At 52.8% G+C, this 14,638-nt stretch overlaps 1 protein-coding gene across 1 annotated transcript in view; it reads right to left on the bottom strand.

Moving 5' to 3' along the window:
- Positions 1–4,217: 4,217 nt before the first annotated feature.
- Positions 4,218–14,638, bottom strand: part of WNT3 (Wnt family member 3) — a gene marked incomplete at both ends in the record, with an annotated part of 36,603 nt that continues 26,182 nt past the window's right edge. The window contains 3 exons of the mRNA XM_080922650.1: positions 4,218–4,697; positions 5,387–5,652; positions 8,546–8,787. Coding sequence (XP_080778776.1) covers positions 4,218–4,697; positions 5,387–5,652; positions 8,546–8,787 — 988 coding nt within the window. The remainder of the gene's footprint in view (positions 4,698–5,386; positions 5,653–8,545; positions 8,788–14,638) is intronic.

Raw genomic sequence — 14,638 nt, 5'->3', positions numbered from 1 at the left:
TGCCCCACCCATCTTACTAACCCCAACCAGGACTATCATGCATCAGGAACTGAGCTGGGAGGTGCCTGCATTCACTGCTTGCCTCTTTTGAATATCTAACCCAGATCCTTGGGAACTGAGATTTGCCATCCCATTCACAAGTCGGGGAAGAGCTTGTTAGGGACCCCTTGTCTTTTGGGTTACTTCAATGGGAGAAAAGGACGCAGGGTGGTCTGCCTCCTAACACAAAGGAAATGGGACACTTAACCCTCCTCACCTGCCAGAAAGCCACAGATGGTTATTCTCTAAGGTGCCCAGCTGCTCTCCCTGGTGTCTGCTGGTCAGCAGGGCTGAGAACGGCAGAGCAGCTCCCTTCTTCCTGCATATGGTGGATGGAGCCGGAAGACACTTGCCTCCATCTAACCTATTTAGATGGTCGTCATGAAAAACATGTAGTGAAAGTGAACATTGCAGAACAACAGGAAGGGATGTGGAGATCTGTCGCTCTAGGGCAGAGCAGGCCTACAAGGAACTCAGCTGTTCTGCAGATGGCTTCCCAGGCTGCCCAAAACTCTGAGGTCTTTAGAACTCAAGATCTAACCATTGGCCAAGGGCCTCCCCACCACTACATCCCAGCTATACCTATGGCTTTTCTGAGAATGACAAAGTATGTCTGATTTGAATGGGAGTCAACGGGCAAAGGGAGACTGGGGGCTCTGTCCTATTTCACAGTTCCCACCTCAGAGGCATCTTGGAATGTCACGAGCAGAGGCAGCTTGGACACAGAATCTCGAAATGGTCTTGTCTCTCCCACCAGGCCAAGAGCTCACATTAGCCCAGCCTGTTCTGTTGCAGTAGGTTTTTTTTTCATTTTTATTTTCTTTAACATGTGCAAAGGTAAGCCTCGGGTCTGTCCCCAGCAGACCCTGGGAAACCATAAAGAAAGCCACACACCATTCAGAGCAGGGTGAGAGACGTTAGTTGAGGAAGAAGCCGCCCATCCGAGGCCGGCTGGGTCCAGGTCGTTTATCACATGCAGCTGGTAACAGTCCATGCTCCTTGCCGGCCAGCGCTGCTGGCTGGCCCAGATCTAGATCCTGTTTCCCATGGGACTTCGATGAATGGATCCAGCCGCACAATCTACCCCTTCCCAGTGCCCTTTGGGAAATAAACAGGAAGAATCAGAAACCTAATAATTGCTGTCAACATCACCCCTTGGGATGCAAAGATCACAGGCTGTCTATACTGCTATCCCTGCCCCCTCCTCACCCCAGAGCCTGCTGTCAAGGGAGAACATGCCATCCTCAGGAAGAACAGAACCAACATCCACACAACTCAAACCTCCTCCTAGTGGAGGAAGCCCACTGTAGGTAGCTAAGGCAGCACTGCTCTATGTGGAGATGGAAAAGCTCGCCAGTCTGAGCCGCCAGTCAGTCTCGAGCACGACTGGTACTGCCAGACACGCCTGCCTTGAATTGTCCAAAAGAAACAGAATCTACCTAATTATGATGAATTCCTTCTCGGGATACTTTCCTGGGAATGTTCACTCCGGACAGCCCTATCCCATGGGATTTGAGGTACTAAGCCGTGACCCAGACACCCCCAGCCAACCCTCAGCTCTGGTGCTGCTGGCACAGCTGAATCAGGCATAGGACCTGGATATGCCCAAGGTCCCACAAAAGATTACTGACAGACCCAGGACACAGGGCCAGTTAGATGGGTAACTGGATCCACAGCTTTTCCAACATGGGGATAAAAGGAATAGGTATTTGTAAACTACCAGGGCTCCGGGTGAAAGGAAAGGAATGAACTGAACAAGATCTCAACCACCTTCTGGCCTATGGCTCTGAACTAGGCTGCAAGTGACTCTTATCAGCCCTGCTGGGTCTCAGAGTCTCAGCTGCCTCTTCAAGAACACTGGACCCCCATCAGACTTTCCATAACTGTGTCTAGCTCCCAGACAGCCCTGTGGGGTACAGACCTTATCACTTCACAAAGGTGGAAACCTAGGCTCAGAGAGGCAAAGGACTTCACAGTGGGAGGGTGCTCCCTTCTTATCAGGAAGTTCGGGTTTGAGATCCCTGCCCCACCCCTGCCATGTGAGGGGATTAAGGCTGTGAACTATGTGGGCATAGCATCTTGAAAACATGTCTGCATGACACTGGAAAAACAGCAAGTGTCTACTGTAGAAATATGGAGAAAGGAGGCCTGGTTTTCCCCTCCCCAGAGGTTTAAATGTTCTACTACCCAGCTCCACCCGATTCTTCTTGGATCCCTTTTAAGCAATAGTTGGAGAGAGGCGATTTTTCTGGACAACGAAGGCTAACCCAGCACCTCCTTCCCTGCATGGAAGATCTCGGCTGCCCACACGGGCAACGGTGGAATCACGGGCTCTGTATTTTGGACCCACGCTGCCCCCTGTATCTGATATGAGGCTCGTGTTGCCAATGCTGTGGCCTGGGCAAGCCTACATAGGGGGCTTCTGGAAGCAGGCATCTGGGTCTATCTAGGTCAGTAACTCAAGTTTAACCTTCAGTGAAATGGGTGGGCTAGACAAATGGCCCTTCCACCTGTCCAGTAGGAGAGCACACCAATAGCTCCTCAAAATGGCCAGAGCTATGTGTCATCTGATATTGGGTTCATGGTGAATACCAGAGAAGGTGGCCAAGATGGTTTGCTTCCTTCCACCTCAACCTGCTACCGTTAGCCTGCAAGTCTTCCTACTTGCTGACTTTTCTCCCATCCTTTTGAGAAGCAGAAAGACCGCCAGTGAGATCACCTTTCTTTGCAGCAAGCCTGTACCAATTTTGATGGCATCGCTCGCACTTCTGCTTAGAGCTCTCTCCAGACGAGCATTCACACCTGCTAACCTGAGCTTTATATATATAAAAAAAAATCTATCAAGACCCCCATTCGGCCATCACTGCACAGATGAGAAACAAGGTTCCGCAGCGGGCAAGGGACGTGCTGTAGCTCACCAGTGTCCAGCTCCTACCCTCAACATAACGAAAACCCACACCTCCTGTACGGTTCTAGAGCGACCCTGATGGAATGGAACCTAAGCCCCACCAGGAACTTCTTAGATGGGCTGAGAAGGGTGTCACCCTTCAACCATAGATTAGGTAGTTCTTGAGATGTCACGTGCCCTCCACCCTTACAGAGCACAGTCAAGAGCCACCGGCTCCAGTGTGTTACCAGCTCCAGGATCCCTGGGTGGAGCACACTGCTGGCCAGCCATAAACGGGCAGAAAGCTGCTTCTCTATGAACTAAGCACTGTCCCCAGTGTGGTTTCCCACGTTCACAGTAACAGATTTTGAAGCCAGAGATGTTGGTTGACAAATAAGACTGTCAGACGTACGCTAGAGCCTTCTCAGGGGAGAGGACAGAGACAAGGGTCACACTGGCCCATGGCAGAGACTCTAGAATCACCCTACTTCTAGGCTGACCTTTCTTGGGGGCCTCCCACACAGGCCACCTCTGGGAAGCTTGGAAACATAATCCACCAGCCTTTTATCCCATGATTACTCACCCCAGTCACTCTGAACTGGGATCCCTCCTCTTTCCCGTCTCCCTCCATAAACTCGGTGAGAGTGTTCCCTCTCCACCCAAGCTTCAGATCTGGCTTCCCCCACCCACCTCCTCAAGCTCTGGAGGATTTGTGTTAGGTCAAAGCTTGCCCTCTTGGTTCATGGTTGATGTGAAATGACTCTGCCCCAGGCTTAGGAGAGACTTTTTAGCCTACTGTCTCAGGGTCTCACACTCAAGAGCCCCATCTGCCTCTGTCTTCTAAGGGCTGGCATTTAAAAGCCAGCGCCACCATACCCTGCCCGTTTCTGACATTTGAATTTCTCCTTTGGACAGTAAGGAAACTGAGGCCCCGGGATATAAAAATTAGGAACACAGCTGGGACCAGACCTCAACATCTCTCTTCTGGCCACACGGATGTTCAGCAATGACAGCCAGCGGCCATGAACAAATCTGGTCTGGCTCATCATCATTAATTTGTGTAAGAATTTTAATCAATTGCTGGTGGCTTACGTGCAGACCCTAAGTCATATTATCTGAGCCAAGTCACTGCCCGAGACCATTCCCACGGAAGTGTGGGAAGCCTGGTTTCTGACTTCAACTTTGGGAACTCGTTTGGCTTAGGAAGCAGAGAAAAAGAAGGGCAAGCCTAGCAGAAGGAAAGGAGAGGAGAGGGCAGCCCTGCACCCCGCTCCATGCCCTACCTGGCTCCCTACTTGCAGGTGTGCACATCGTAGATTCGAATACACTCCTGGCAGCTGACGTAGCAGCACCAGTGGAAGACACAATGGCATTTCTCCTTCCGCTTCTCCGTCCTCGTGTTGTGGCCCCGGCCACAGCACAGCAGATCGCAGCCATCGATGCCGTGGGAGGTGACATTGCAAGTCCGGTCCCTGGTACCAAAGGAGCCCGTCTCTGGGTTGGGCTCACAAAAGTTGGGGGAGTTCTCGTAGTAGACCAGGTCCCTCTCAGTGGGTGGCTTAAAGAGTGCATACTTGGCCCGAAGGGTCTCCACCCAGCCTCGGGACTCGCGGTGCTTCTCCACCACCATCTCTGAGGCACTGTCATACTTGTCCTTGAGGAAGTCGCCAATGGCACGGAAGTCGGGCTGGGCCCACCAGCAGGTCTTCACCTCGCAGCTGCCCGACAACCCATGGCACTTACACTTCAGGTGCATGTGGTCCAGGATGGTCTAGGGAAGAGGAACAGCAGCTAGCCCAGACTGACCCACCTGGAGAACCTTCCCCTCTGGACCACACTCTCCTTTATTCTTACTTGGTACCAGGAACAATGGGTGGAAACCAGTGTCCCTAGTCAAACTCCAACCACGGGCAGGTTTCACATTCACCTCATCTACAGAAGTGGTGCAAATTAGGGACTGTTATCCCCATTTAACAGATGGAGACAATGAGGCTGAGAGCTAAGTGTTCCACAGCCACAGGAAGGGCTATGGAAATCCTCCTTTGGACTCAAAGTCAGTCCCCACCCCACAAGCACATCACAGACCCACACAGACAGCCTGCCAGCCAGAATAGTATAGTCTACAGGTGTTGTTCCTATTGGACAGCCATACTGCCCTCCCTGGCAGATTTCCCAGAAGAGCCAGGATCAAGGCCAAGAACCTAGAGGTGGGAAGAATTGAATGCTACAAGGTACCCTCTGACTTCCATACACAACATGAAATCCATACCCACAGACAGTGGATAAATAAATGTACTTAAAAAAAACAAAACAACAACAAAAAAAAAAAAAAAAAAAAAAACTGAAGGGGAATCTGAAGGAGAGGAGGCAAGGAGTACTATGGGGTGTGGATGGGAGCCTGGTCCGTAAGGGGCAGGGGTCCAGGGTGCCCCCCTCCCCAGTTGTGGGTTGCTGTCTCACCGTTCGGCCTGCCTCGTTGTTGTGCTTGTTCATAGCTGAGCGGGCATCTGGCCTGTTCTCCCGTGCATCCGCAAACTCCCGGGACACCAGCACCCCAAAGTCGGCGTCCTCGCTGCAGCCGCCCCATTTCCAGCCTTCTCCAGGTGGCCCCTTATGATGCGAGTCGCAGCCGCAGATGGTGGAGGTGCCCTCAGCGCAGGAGCGCGTAACTGCAAAGGCTACACCAGCGGAGGCGATGGCGTGCACGAAAGCCGATTCGCGCGTGGCTGCGGGGAGAGGTCGTGAGAAGATGCTCAGGCCTAGAGTACACAGCTTTGCCCTGAGGGCTCAGAAAGAGCTCAAAGACTCACTAGTCTTGGGGAGAGGAGCCAGATGCCCTCCTGTAGCTCGTAACCCTAGTTAGTATTCTCTTTATGGTAGGCAAACTGAGTCCAGGACCACAATGCTACTGAGCATGGGGAACGGGGACCGGAATGCTCACTGAAGAGCTAAATTGGACACACCCTATCCTTGGGCTTTTGGGCTCCAACTTTGCACCTTCACAAGCACTCCTCCAAACAACTCAGAGCATTCCATTCTGGAGACTGAAACCTGCAGCCTAAACCTACTAATCCACCCATTCCACATGAACTTCAGTTCCCCATAGGCATATCTCATCTGCGCGTCACAGTACACTCTGTAAAATGGGTGCAGCATCTTCAACCATGGCTGCCCATTCCCTGTCCTCCTCCTAAAAAGTCGAGACAAGGCAGTGTCTCAGCCTCAGGCCTAGGGTTCAGAGAAGAGATTCTCAGCGGGTATCACCAGCCTTGTTACAATGAGAGCCACTCCCTGAATGCTGCATGCGCGCAGATCTCCCTTTCCTATGCTTTATGCCCTACAATGTTCTGAACCTTATATTACAGACCGGGCACGGCCAGCGGCCGGGCCATCTCTTTTTATAGGTCCCTAGAGCAGGTCGTGCTATACTGCACAGGTGGTCGGACCCGGATCTGCTTTCCTAGGTCGTGACCCGTCCTGAATATGCAGGGAACGAGATGCTCAGAGCCACAGCAGCCTTTGCAGACTCTAAGCCCTCGTGCGCCACCTGCACAGCGGGGGCGCGTCCCACTTTCCCCGCAGCCCGGCGGGGAGCGCGGAGCGGGAGCTGGCGCAGCAGTCGAGCCAAGCCCAGGGACTGCGCGCGGCGGAGATCCGGGCCTCCGGTCCCTCTCGCCCCAGGGGAGGGCGCCCCTGGCTTCCGGCGACCCGGCCCCGCCACGCTCAGTTCCCAGCGCCCGGGCCGTGGGGGTGGCGGGGGCGGGGCGGGGATTAGCCTGGGAGCGGCGCTGCCAGCCCCGCTGTGCCGGTCCCCGTCCGGCGGGACCCGCTGCGCCGCTCAATCCGCCTTTGTTCGCGCGGTGTCACACCGCATTACCCGCATAATGCGGCCGCCGGGCCCGGGCCGCCGGGCCGGCCGCCACCGCGTAGCAACGGGCGGCTCCCGCGGCCGGGCCGCGCCCCCAGCCCCGGCGCCTGGGCAGCGCGATCCCTGGGAGGCGGCGGCCAGAGGGCGTGTGAATGGCGCGGCGACCGCAGCGGGCGCGCGGCGGGGGGCGGCGCTCCAGCTCTCGGGGAGCCGCGGAGGACCGCGGCCTCGCGCCTTCCGGCCTCCCACCCCGCACCTGCTAGGACGTGCGCAAAAGTGGCCAGGACCCGCCGCTTGCTCACAGGGTACCGGGGTGCGGGTACACCTTCCCGGAGCCTCACCCCACTGCCTTCGTCAAATCCCAGTGTCTCGGCCCCAAATTTCCTTGCACACTGGGACACAAACTGCCCTCTTGCTGTGGGACCGAGGCATGTGGCACAACCCACTGCGGCGAATCTAAACATCAAACCCACCGAGAGCGAGAATAATGTTGAAAGGTCTCGGTGGACGCTATCCTGGGTGGGAGGGGTGATCAGAAGGCCAGTGTTGCTTTTGGGGAGGCGTCGGGACGCCAGGCAGTTTGATTTAAGCGCTACCTGGACTGAGGTGGGGCGCCGGAAGGCGGTGAGACCAACAGGCGGGCGAGATCAGTTTTGAAAAGCCAGCCGCCGCCGCCACTTGGCCCCAATTAGAGGCCAAACCTTTTATGTAAACAAGGAATAATTAGCTTTGGTAATAGAAGCGTAAACAGAATCATCATCCATTGATTTGCTAATTGCCCTCCTGTCCCACGACAATAGCCTGCCTTTTCTTACCCGTAGGTTGTACCGACCCTTCGCACTTGAAGTACATACAGGTAAAAGGGGAGGGGGCTCTCCAACGGAGGGGGGGATCGTTCCCCTCTCCCAAACTCCTCGCCCACCCTCCAGCTAGCTCTCAGACTCCTCCCTTCCTGGCTGTGAACGCTGCTTTTACCAATCCTTCTAAGAGCAGGCTCTTCCCCCAACGACTGGCAAAACTCCAGTCGAGGCCAGCTTAGCTAGAGCCATTAAATTCCTGGACAGGAAAGGTTCTAGAGCCACAGTCCTCTTAGGAGAAGTTAACCCACTTATCCCTCCCTCTCTTACACCCCTCGCTCAAAGTCAAAAGCGACTACTTTCACGAACTAGGGTCACAGCTGGTCAGACTTTCGGGTCTCAAGATCGAGAAGAGTGATCTACAGGCCACCAGCACTTATAGGGAAGTCTTGCTTTCAGGACATGGGAACCAACAGGAACTCTCAGGGGACCTTCCAGCACCAGGCAGCTTCGACAGAGCCTGGAGACTTCTCCATGGCACAACACCTAGGCCTGGCACCACCCCACCCCCACCCCCACCCCAAAGCTGTATTTGCATCGCACTTAACACAGCATAAGGGAAATGTCACACAAGTCTACATCAAAGCCTGGGCCCCCACTGTGTCATCCGGGAAGGAAGGCTCTGGGCTCCTTGGTGCCTGCCTTCCAATCTCAGGACCCTGGGACATCTCAGGGATACCCCCCACCCCCAGCACTGAAAGAGATGTAGATGATGTGGAGACAGCCTGTCCGGTCCAGAGATGGACCCCACCCACTTTCCACCAGCTTTCTTACCCTCCTAGGGAGAACTTGGACTCAGAGTTTCCCACAGTGGGAGGAAGAGGGCAGGGTCCCAGGACCCTTCCCACCACCCCCAGTCTCCCAGCCACCTCCCACCCAGTCTCAGGCAAGTACCTTTGTCCAGGACAGGCCCAAAGATGGCCAGGCTGTCATCTATGGTGGTACAGTTCCAGCGGCGGCCCCGGAACTGATGCTGGCACTCCTGGATGCCCAGCTTCACACCTTCGGCTACACTGGGCATGATCTCGATGTAATTGCGGCAGAAGCGTAGTTGCTTGGGGACCAGGCCTGGGATGGAGCCACAGAGCAGAGGCTGGGATGCCAGAGATGTGTACTGCTGGCCTAGGGCCAGGGACCTGCAGGCAGACAATGGGGATGGCACTGTAGACACAGAACACATGACCCAGTATGGATGTCATTTCTTCCCAGAGGATGGGCTGGGGTGGGGGTGGAATGACTTCCTTGGGGACACGGTGTCCCACAAAGGGCACGGCATTGATTTAAGCAGTGTCCCTCTGTCATGGGCACATCTGACCTGCAGGGCATGTGGAACAGCAGAGCCTCTGGGGGAGGGGGTGCTTTGTAGGTCTGTGCTGTGTCACGAAAATAACCCTGGACTGGAAATGAAGAATTGGAGCCGGGATCAAGTTCTGCCCAGTGTCTGGGCCCAGTTGCCCTGGTGGGAATTGCAGGACTCTCGCAGAGCAATCTCACAGGGACTCTAGCATTCATGGGCCATGTGGAGACTAACAGCCGTTCATGGGAAGGAATCCAAACATAAAGGACAAAGGAGGCAGAGGCCATTGTAATTTCAGCTCCATCTTAGAAGGGTTAAAAAAAAAAAAAAAAAGCATTAAGTCTTAGCAGAGTATTTACCCCCCCCCCACAAAGCCCTCTAGCCTCTTCCCCAAGAATACGAACACCAAGAGCCTGTTTGTCTCTGATGACATCAAGTGCTCTGTCTACAAGGGCCTCTGCCACCATCTTTACAGTTCCCTAGAAGTTTCTAGAATGCAACCTCCCCTCTCAATAGAGACAGAGGCTGTTTGATGACTAGTTTAACTCAAGAGCGAAAGGAAAATCTCAGCAGGCATTCCCCCCCATTATCCCACCCCTTACTTTCAACCTTTGGGATTTTATAGCATTTGGTAAGTACACCTGGGGGAACGGGTTAAATACTGTAGAAAAATCAAGGCATTACCGGGACCTCTATCTTTCCCTTTCCTCTTCCCAAGAAAGGGACAGCAGAAATTGTGGGTCTCAGGGGACTTTGCAGCCCATGTGGCCAGGTCCATAAAAAGGTCAGGGTGTCCTGGAAGAAAGACCTGGGCACTGGCTGAGGTCAAAGCCTGGATGCAGGAGCCTTGGAAAGAGAGGGCGAAGGATAAACTCCAGAGTAGGTCAGGAGAGACACACAAAAGCTAAGTTGGCTAGACATGGGTGAAGCAAATGCTGGGCATTGAGGGACTCTCTCGTGACTCGGAAATTTGGATGCAACAGTCTCGATCAGTTGTTGATCACCTCTGTCTCCCGATGAAGAATCTGTGTTTCCAGAACAAACTAGCTTGCCCTAGGCTTCCTGGGAACAGATATGTGGCCAATCAGAGAGAGTATAAGATGAGCTGCCTCCCCAACACCCTTCCCCCACACTCAACAGTCAGAGCCTTGCTTGCTCAGTTCAGAGGCTCTGTACAATGTGGCACACAGCACCACCACTTCCAGCAGCCTCTGGCCCCAGCTGTAGGGGGAAGACGTCCAGGTTTCCCCACTGGGAAGAGAGACTGGGAGTGTGCAGAACTGGGGGTTTTTAATTGGTGGCCTTGAGGAGCCACATCCTGATCTGAGAGTCCCCAACCCCACTTCTCAGAGCCTCAAGCTTGCCAAGCCAGTGATCTCCCACTGAGTTCTCCCCAGCCCAAGCCCTGAGCCCTTTTGAAAAGGAAAAGCTAGGAATGTGGTAGTGCATTCCTGTAATCCCAACACTTGGGAGCCAGAAGTAAGAGGGCCAGGAGCTAGCCTGAGCTACAGGAGACTGTCTCTTGTTGAGACTGGACAAGAGTGAGAGAAAAAGAACATTAGTGTCATTTCATCGTGGCTAACTACCAACTCATCACTAACTTCCTTCAGTTGCCTGACACAACCCTGATAAAGCACACAGTGGGGGCTTTACTAGCTGCCCAGACCATAGAGTTTCTAACTGCTGTTAGAGACTAGAGACTACCTGGTTCTGCAGCTCCTAGGCAAGCCACTTACCCCCTGGTGGACTCACACCTGAGTGGGAAACAGTGGTGAGCCTAGAACTGAAGGCCCATAGCACATAAAAAGGTCTTGGGAAGCCCAGGAAAACACATAACATGTATTACATGTCTGACCCAAGCTGGGCTCAGTTCGGAATGTCCATGTCTTTAACTTATTCAATCCTCACAACCAGTCTATGAGGTAGAAAAGGTATGTCATCCCATTTCACAGAGAGGGAAACAGAGGCAAGGGAGCTCAGTAGGCTGCCTGGATCTGTGAGGCTTAAAGTGCCAGAGTTGAGCCTCCCTCTTGGCATGTCTTCTCTCCCCTCTCTTCCCTCCCTACGGACCCCCACCCCAACTAGGCCCTTTCTCCACAGCGTTGTCGCTCAAGCTCCATCTTCACACACTTGACCAGCACATAGCCCTGGCCTGCCACTTACCCTCTAAGCCCTGCTGACACCGGAAAGGAAAGCCTAGCAAGGGTTCAGTGTAGACACTTGCCACCCAGAATTAGGTTCCCTCCTCCCTCCAAACCTGTCTCTTCACCACAGCTCACATCCAGCTCCTCCCATCTCAAGCTGCCAGTCCAAGCAATTTTCTTAACTTCACCACATCACACTTTCTGCATCTGTGAGCAGCTCTCAGGAAGAGCAAAGGAGCAACGCTCAGTACCAGGCACATCAGAATCCCTTGGGCCATGGCAGCCGCCTCAGGTCCTATGCTTTCAGGACTTTGTCCTTGCCAATGGTGCCAGCCTCATTTCCCTCAGCCTCAATCCCATGACTTGGTACAACACATCTGAATTTCTAAGGCCATCCCCCATCAAGTGTGAGAAGGAGGCTCCAGGACAGAACGGAGACCCTTCACCAGACTCTTGACAGGGCTGGCCTTGCAAATCCCCCTGTGACTGACATGCTGAGCTGAGCAAAGCCATGTGTGACTTGGACGAATGTTCAAACGAACCAAAGGGCATGGGAGCATTTCCAGAATGCTTTGGTCAAAGGTCTCAATAGACTCTATCTGGATATCCTGTGGTAATTAGCCAGGGCCTCTGGGGACAGGGCTCAGATCTATGGACAGTCTTGAGGCTGTAGCCTTGGGATTGAATTCTGCAGGACAGCTGCCCTCCCTGACATGCCCTGCCGGCCCTGAACTGTGCCCACACAGTATGGCTTACATTCCATCGCTGCAGACATATCAGTGTAACCCACTTCTTGTCCCCATTACAGAAGAGCTTGTCCCCCTGGGAGAGTCAACAGGAGAACTTCCTGATCTTCTCTGTCTCCCTGGTGTGAGAGACTTTGATTAGATTTGCCTTGAGGCCAGCTGAAACTGCTTCGTACTCTTTAAGCTTGCTGCTGAGCCCTCCACCTCGCCTCTCTGTAGCCTGTACCAAGGCAAACTTTCCCTGAATCACTTCTAAAGATGTCTATGAGCTCCCAGGCAGAAGTGACCTTTCCTTAGTGCCCGAGTGTCCCTGTACCCCTTTTGCACTGTAACAAACGAAGACTATCTCCTATTGTCTCACCACACACATACACCAGCACCCTTGGCCTTCCAGTCAAGAAAGAACACCCCAAAGAGCCAGCCTGATACCCCCACTCAGCAGGTTCCAGGCAGCCGGAGGTCTCACCCACACACAGGACAAGACTCCTCAGTTCCGCTGAGGGACTTCCTCCTGTGAGGATCTGAGATGGTGACCAGGCTCCCAAAGGAGGTCGGGGCATGGCTGGCACCGGCAGCTGGTGAGGGGGAGGATGGAAGGCTTGCCAGGCCTACCCAGCTGGGTAGGGACTATTTATACCCAGCTCCTGTCCCCGACTTGCCCTGCTCTGCCCAAGGTCCTGTTGTCTTCATCCCCAGGGACAGCTTCATCCCAACCACTTACCATCCAGGACCAGGCAGATGCAAGCAGCCAGGGGGGTGAGCCAAAGATGCCAGTAAGGCTTAAGCTGATGACAGGGACCAATGCCACTGTCCAATTAGGTCAGACTGAAAACATCCCCACGGTCCTGTCAGGTTGCCACTGACACCCAGTTCTTTGTCACCTGTTAGTCAAAGGGCTGTGGGTGGGTTTGCATGATGACAAGATCAGACAGTTTTTCTTACTGCAGAGAGAGCCTGTGACCTTACCCACACAAGGCAAGAGCTCTACTGCCGCACTGCCACAGCCCAAGATATTGTTGCTCTGAGACATGGCCATAGTCTGTGGATCACGTGGGCCTTGGCTTTGCAATCCTCCTGTCTCAGGTGTGCAGCTCAGATACAACCATTTCAATGGGTTCATTCACATGGTTTAATTACAGACGTAATTAGAAGGAAAATGGGGAAAGATCTCCAGCAGCTCCCAAAGCATGCACAAGTGGCTTGCTCATACTTTTCATAGAGATGTAGAATTATATATAAAATTATATAAGGCTTTTCATGGAATGCAGAATTCTTTGTTTTTGTTTTAGAGAAAGGATTTCATGTAACCCAGGCTGGCTTTGAACTCCCTATGTAGCCAAGGATGATCTTGAATTTCTGAGCCTCCTGACTCTACCCGAGTGTCAGGATTGTTGGCATGGGCCACCCCATCCAGTTTATTCAGAACTGAGGATCAAACTCAGGCCTTTGTGCCTCCTGGGAAGGCACTCTAGCAACACCTCTGCCCCTGTTGGAGAATGCAGGGCAGCTTAGCTGCTGCCTAGACTTACAAAGAGAAATGTCCTGTGGCCTTAAAGGCCAGCAGACTCTGCCATCCCTCTGCATGACTGAGCCCCTGCTGAGGCCAGGCGGCTCTGCCTGCTTACACCAGGCTCAGAGCCTCTCCTGTATCCAAGCTGAGCTTGTTTTGTTTGCTTTTAAGTTCAGAGCTTCCCAATAGGATCTTAGAGCTTAGGGAGATGTTGGATGTTGGGGGAGGTGGGGCGGTCACCAAGTTCAGGCCATCTTAATGGTTAACTATTTTTGTTTGGAAAGGGACACAAACTCAACCTCCCTCCTTTCACTATATATAAAACATTTTAAAAGAATTTGCTATATACCATAGGATCCAGCAGCCTCAGTTTAGGCTTGTAATCCACAATAATGGCTGTTTAAGAGGAGGAGAATGTTCTAGAAATAATAGTGATAGTTGCCTGGCATTGGAATGCACTTAATGCATTGGTTTATACAATAGTAATAGCTAAAGTGACTAGGACCATGTCTACCTGAATCCCTCAATAATTTTTCTATGAAAATTTTCATTCATTTACCTTTATTTTATGTGCATTGGTGTTTTGCCTGCATGAGAGTGCTAAACCTTGGAGTAACAAATGGTTGTGAGTTGCCATGTGGGTGCTAAGATTTGATTCTGGGTCCTCTTCAAGATCAGTGTCCCCAAACACTAAACCATCTCTAGCTCTGAATCCCTCAATTTTAGGGGACTTTCAGAGAGCCACTGGTCAGTTGACTAGAAAGATCAGAAGCCATGGCCACAGCCCCTGCCCCGTTACCAGCAGGCTCTTCTCTCTGTACCACTGTCCCTTCCTGTGAGTCCCAGGGTGTGATAAAGACACATTCTCAGAAGCCTCTCTAGGACTTGGTGGAGTGGACAGAGTATATTTTGGGACCATAGCATAGGGAGAGACTCCTTGGCTCTTCTATTAATCGTGGGATGAGTTTGGATGAGTCTTGCTCTTCCTGGGATCATGGGATTCTTTGCCCTTTTCTTACTTATAATGATAAGTAGCCATCCATCTGATATCTCAGAGAGAGGTAACCATGAGATCCTGACTCAAAGCCTAGGCTCTGATGAAATAAATGCCCAGGCATTGGGAGGGAGAGAACGGCAAATGGTTTCCAAAAGCCCCATAAGGGCACAGAGCCAGGTATTCTGTCTGCTGGCTTCTAGACAATACTAGATAGAGGCCCAACCTGCTTTTGGTCCAGTAAAACTCTACCTTTTGGGCAATGTGGAAACTTCTAGAAGCCAGAAGAGGATCTT

Source organism: Micromys minutus, assembly GCF_963924665.1.
Source record: "Micromys minutus genome assembly, chromosome: 10".
NCBI lineage: Eukaryota > Metazoa > Chordata > Mammalia > Rodentia > Muridae > Micromys > Micromys minutus.
The sequence above is the reverse complement of the archived record's forward strand: the minus strand, read 5'-3'. Positions and strand labels throughout refer to the sequence as shown.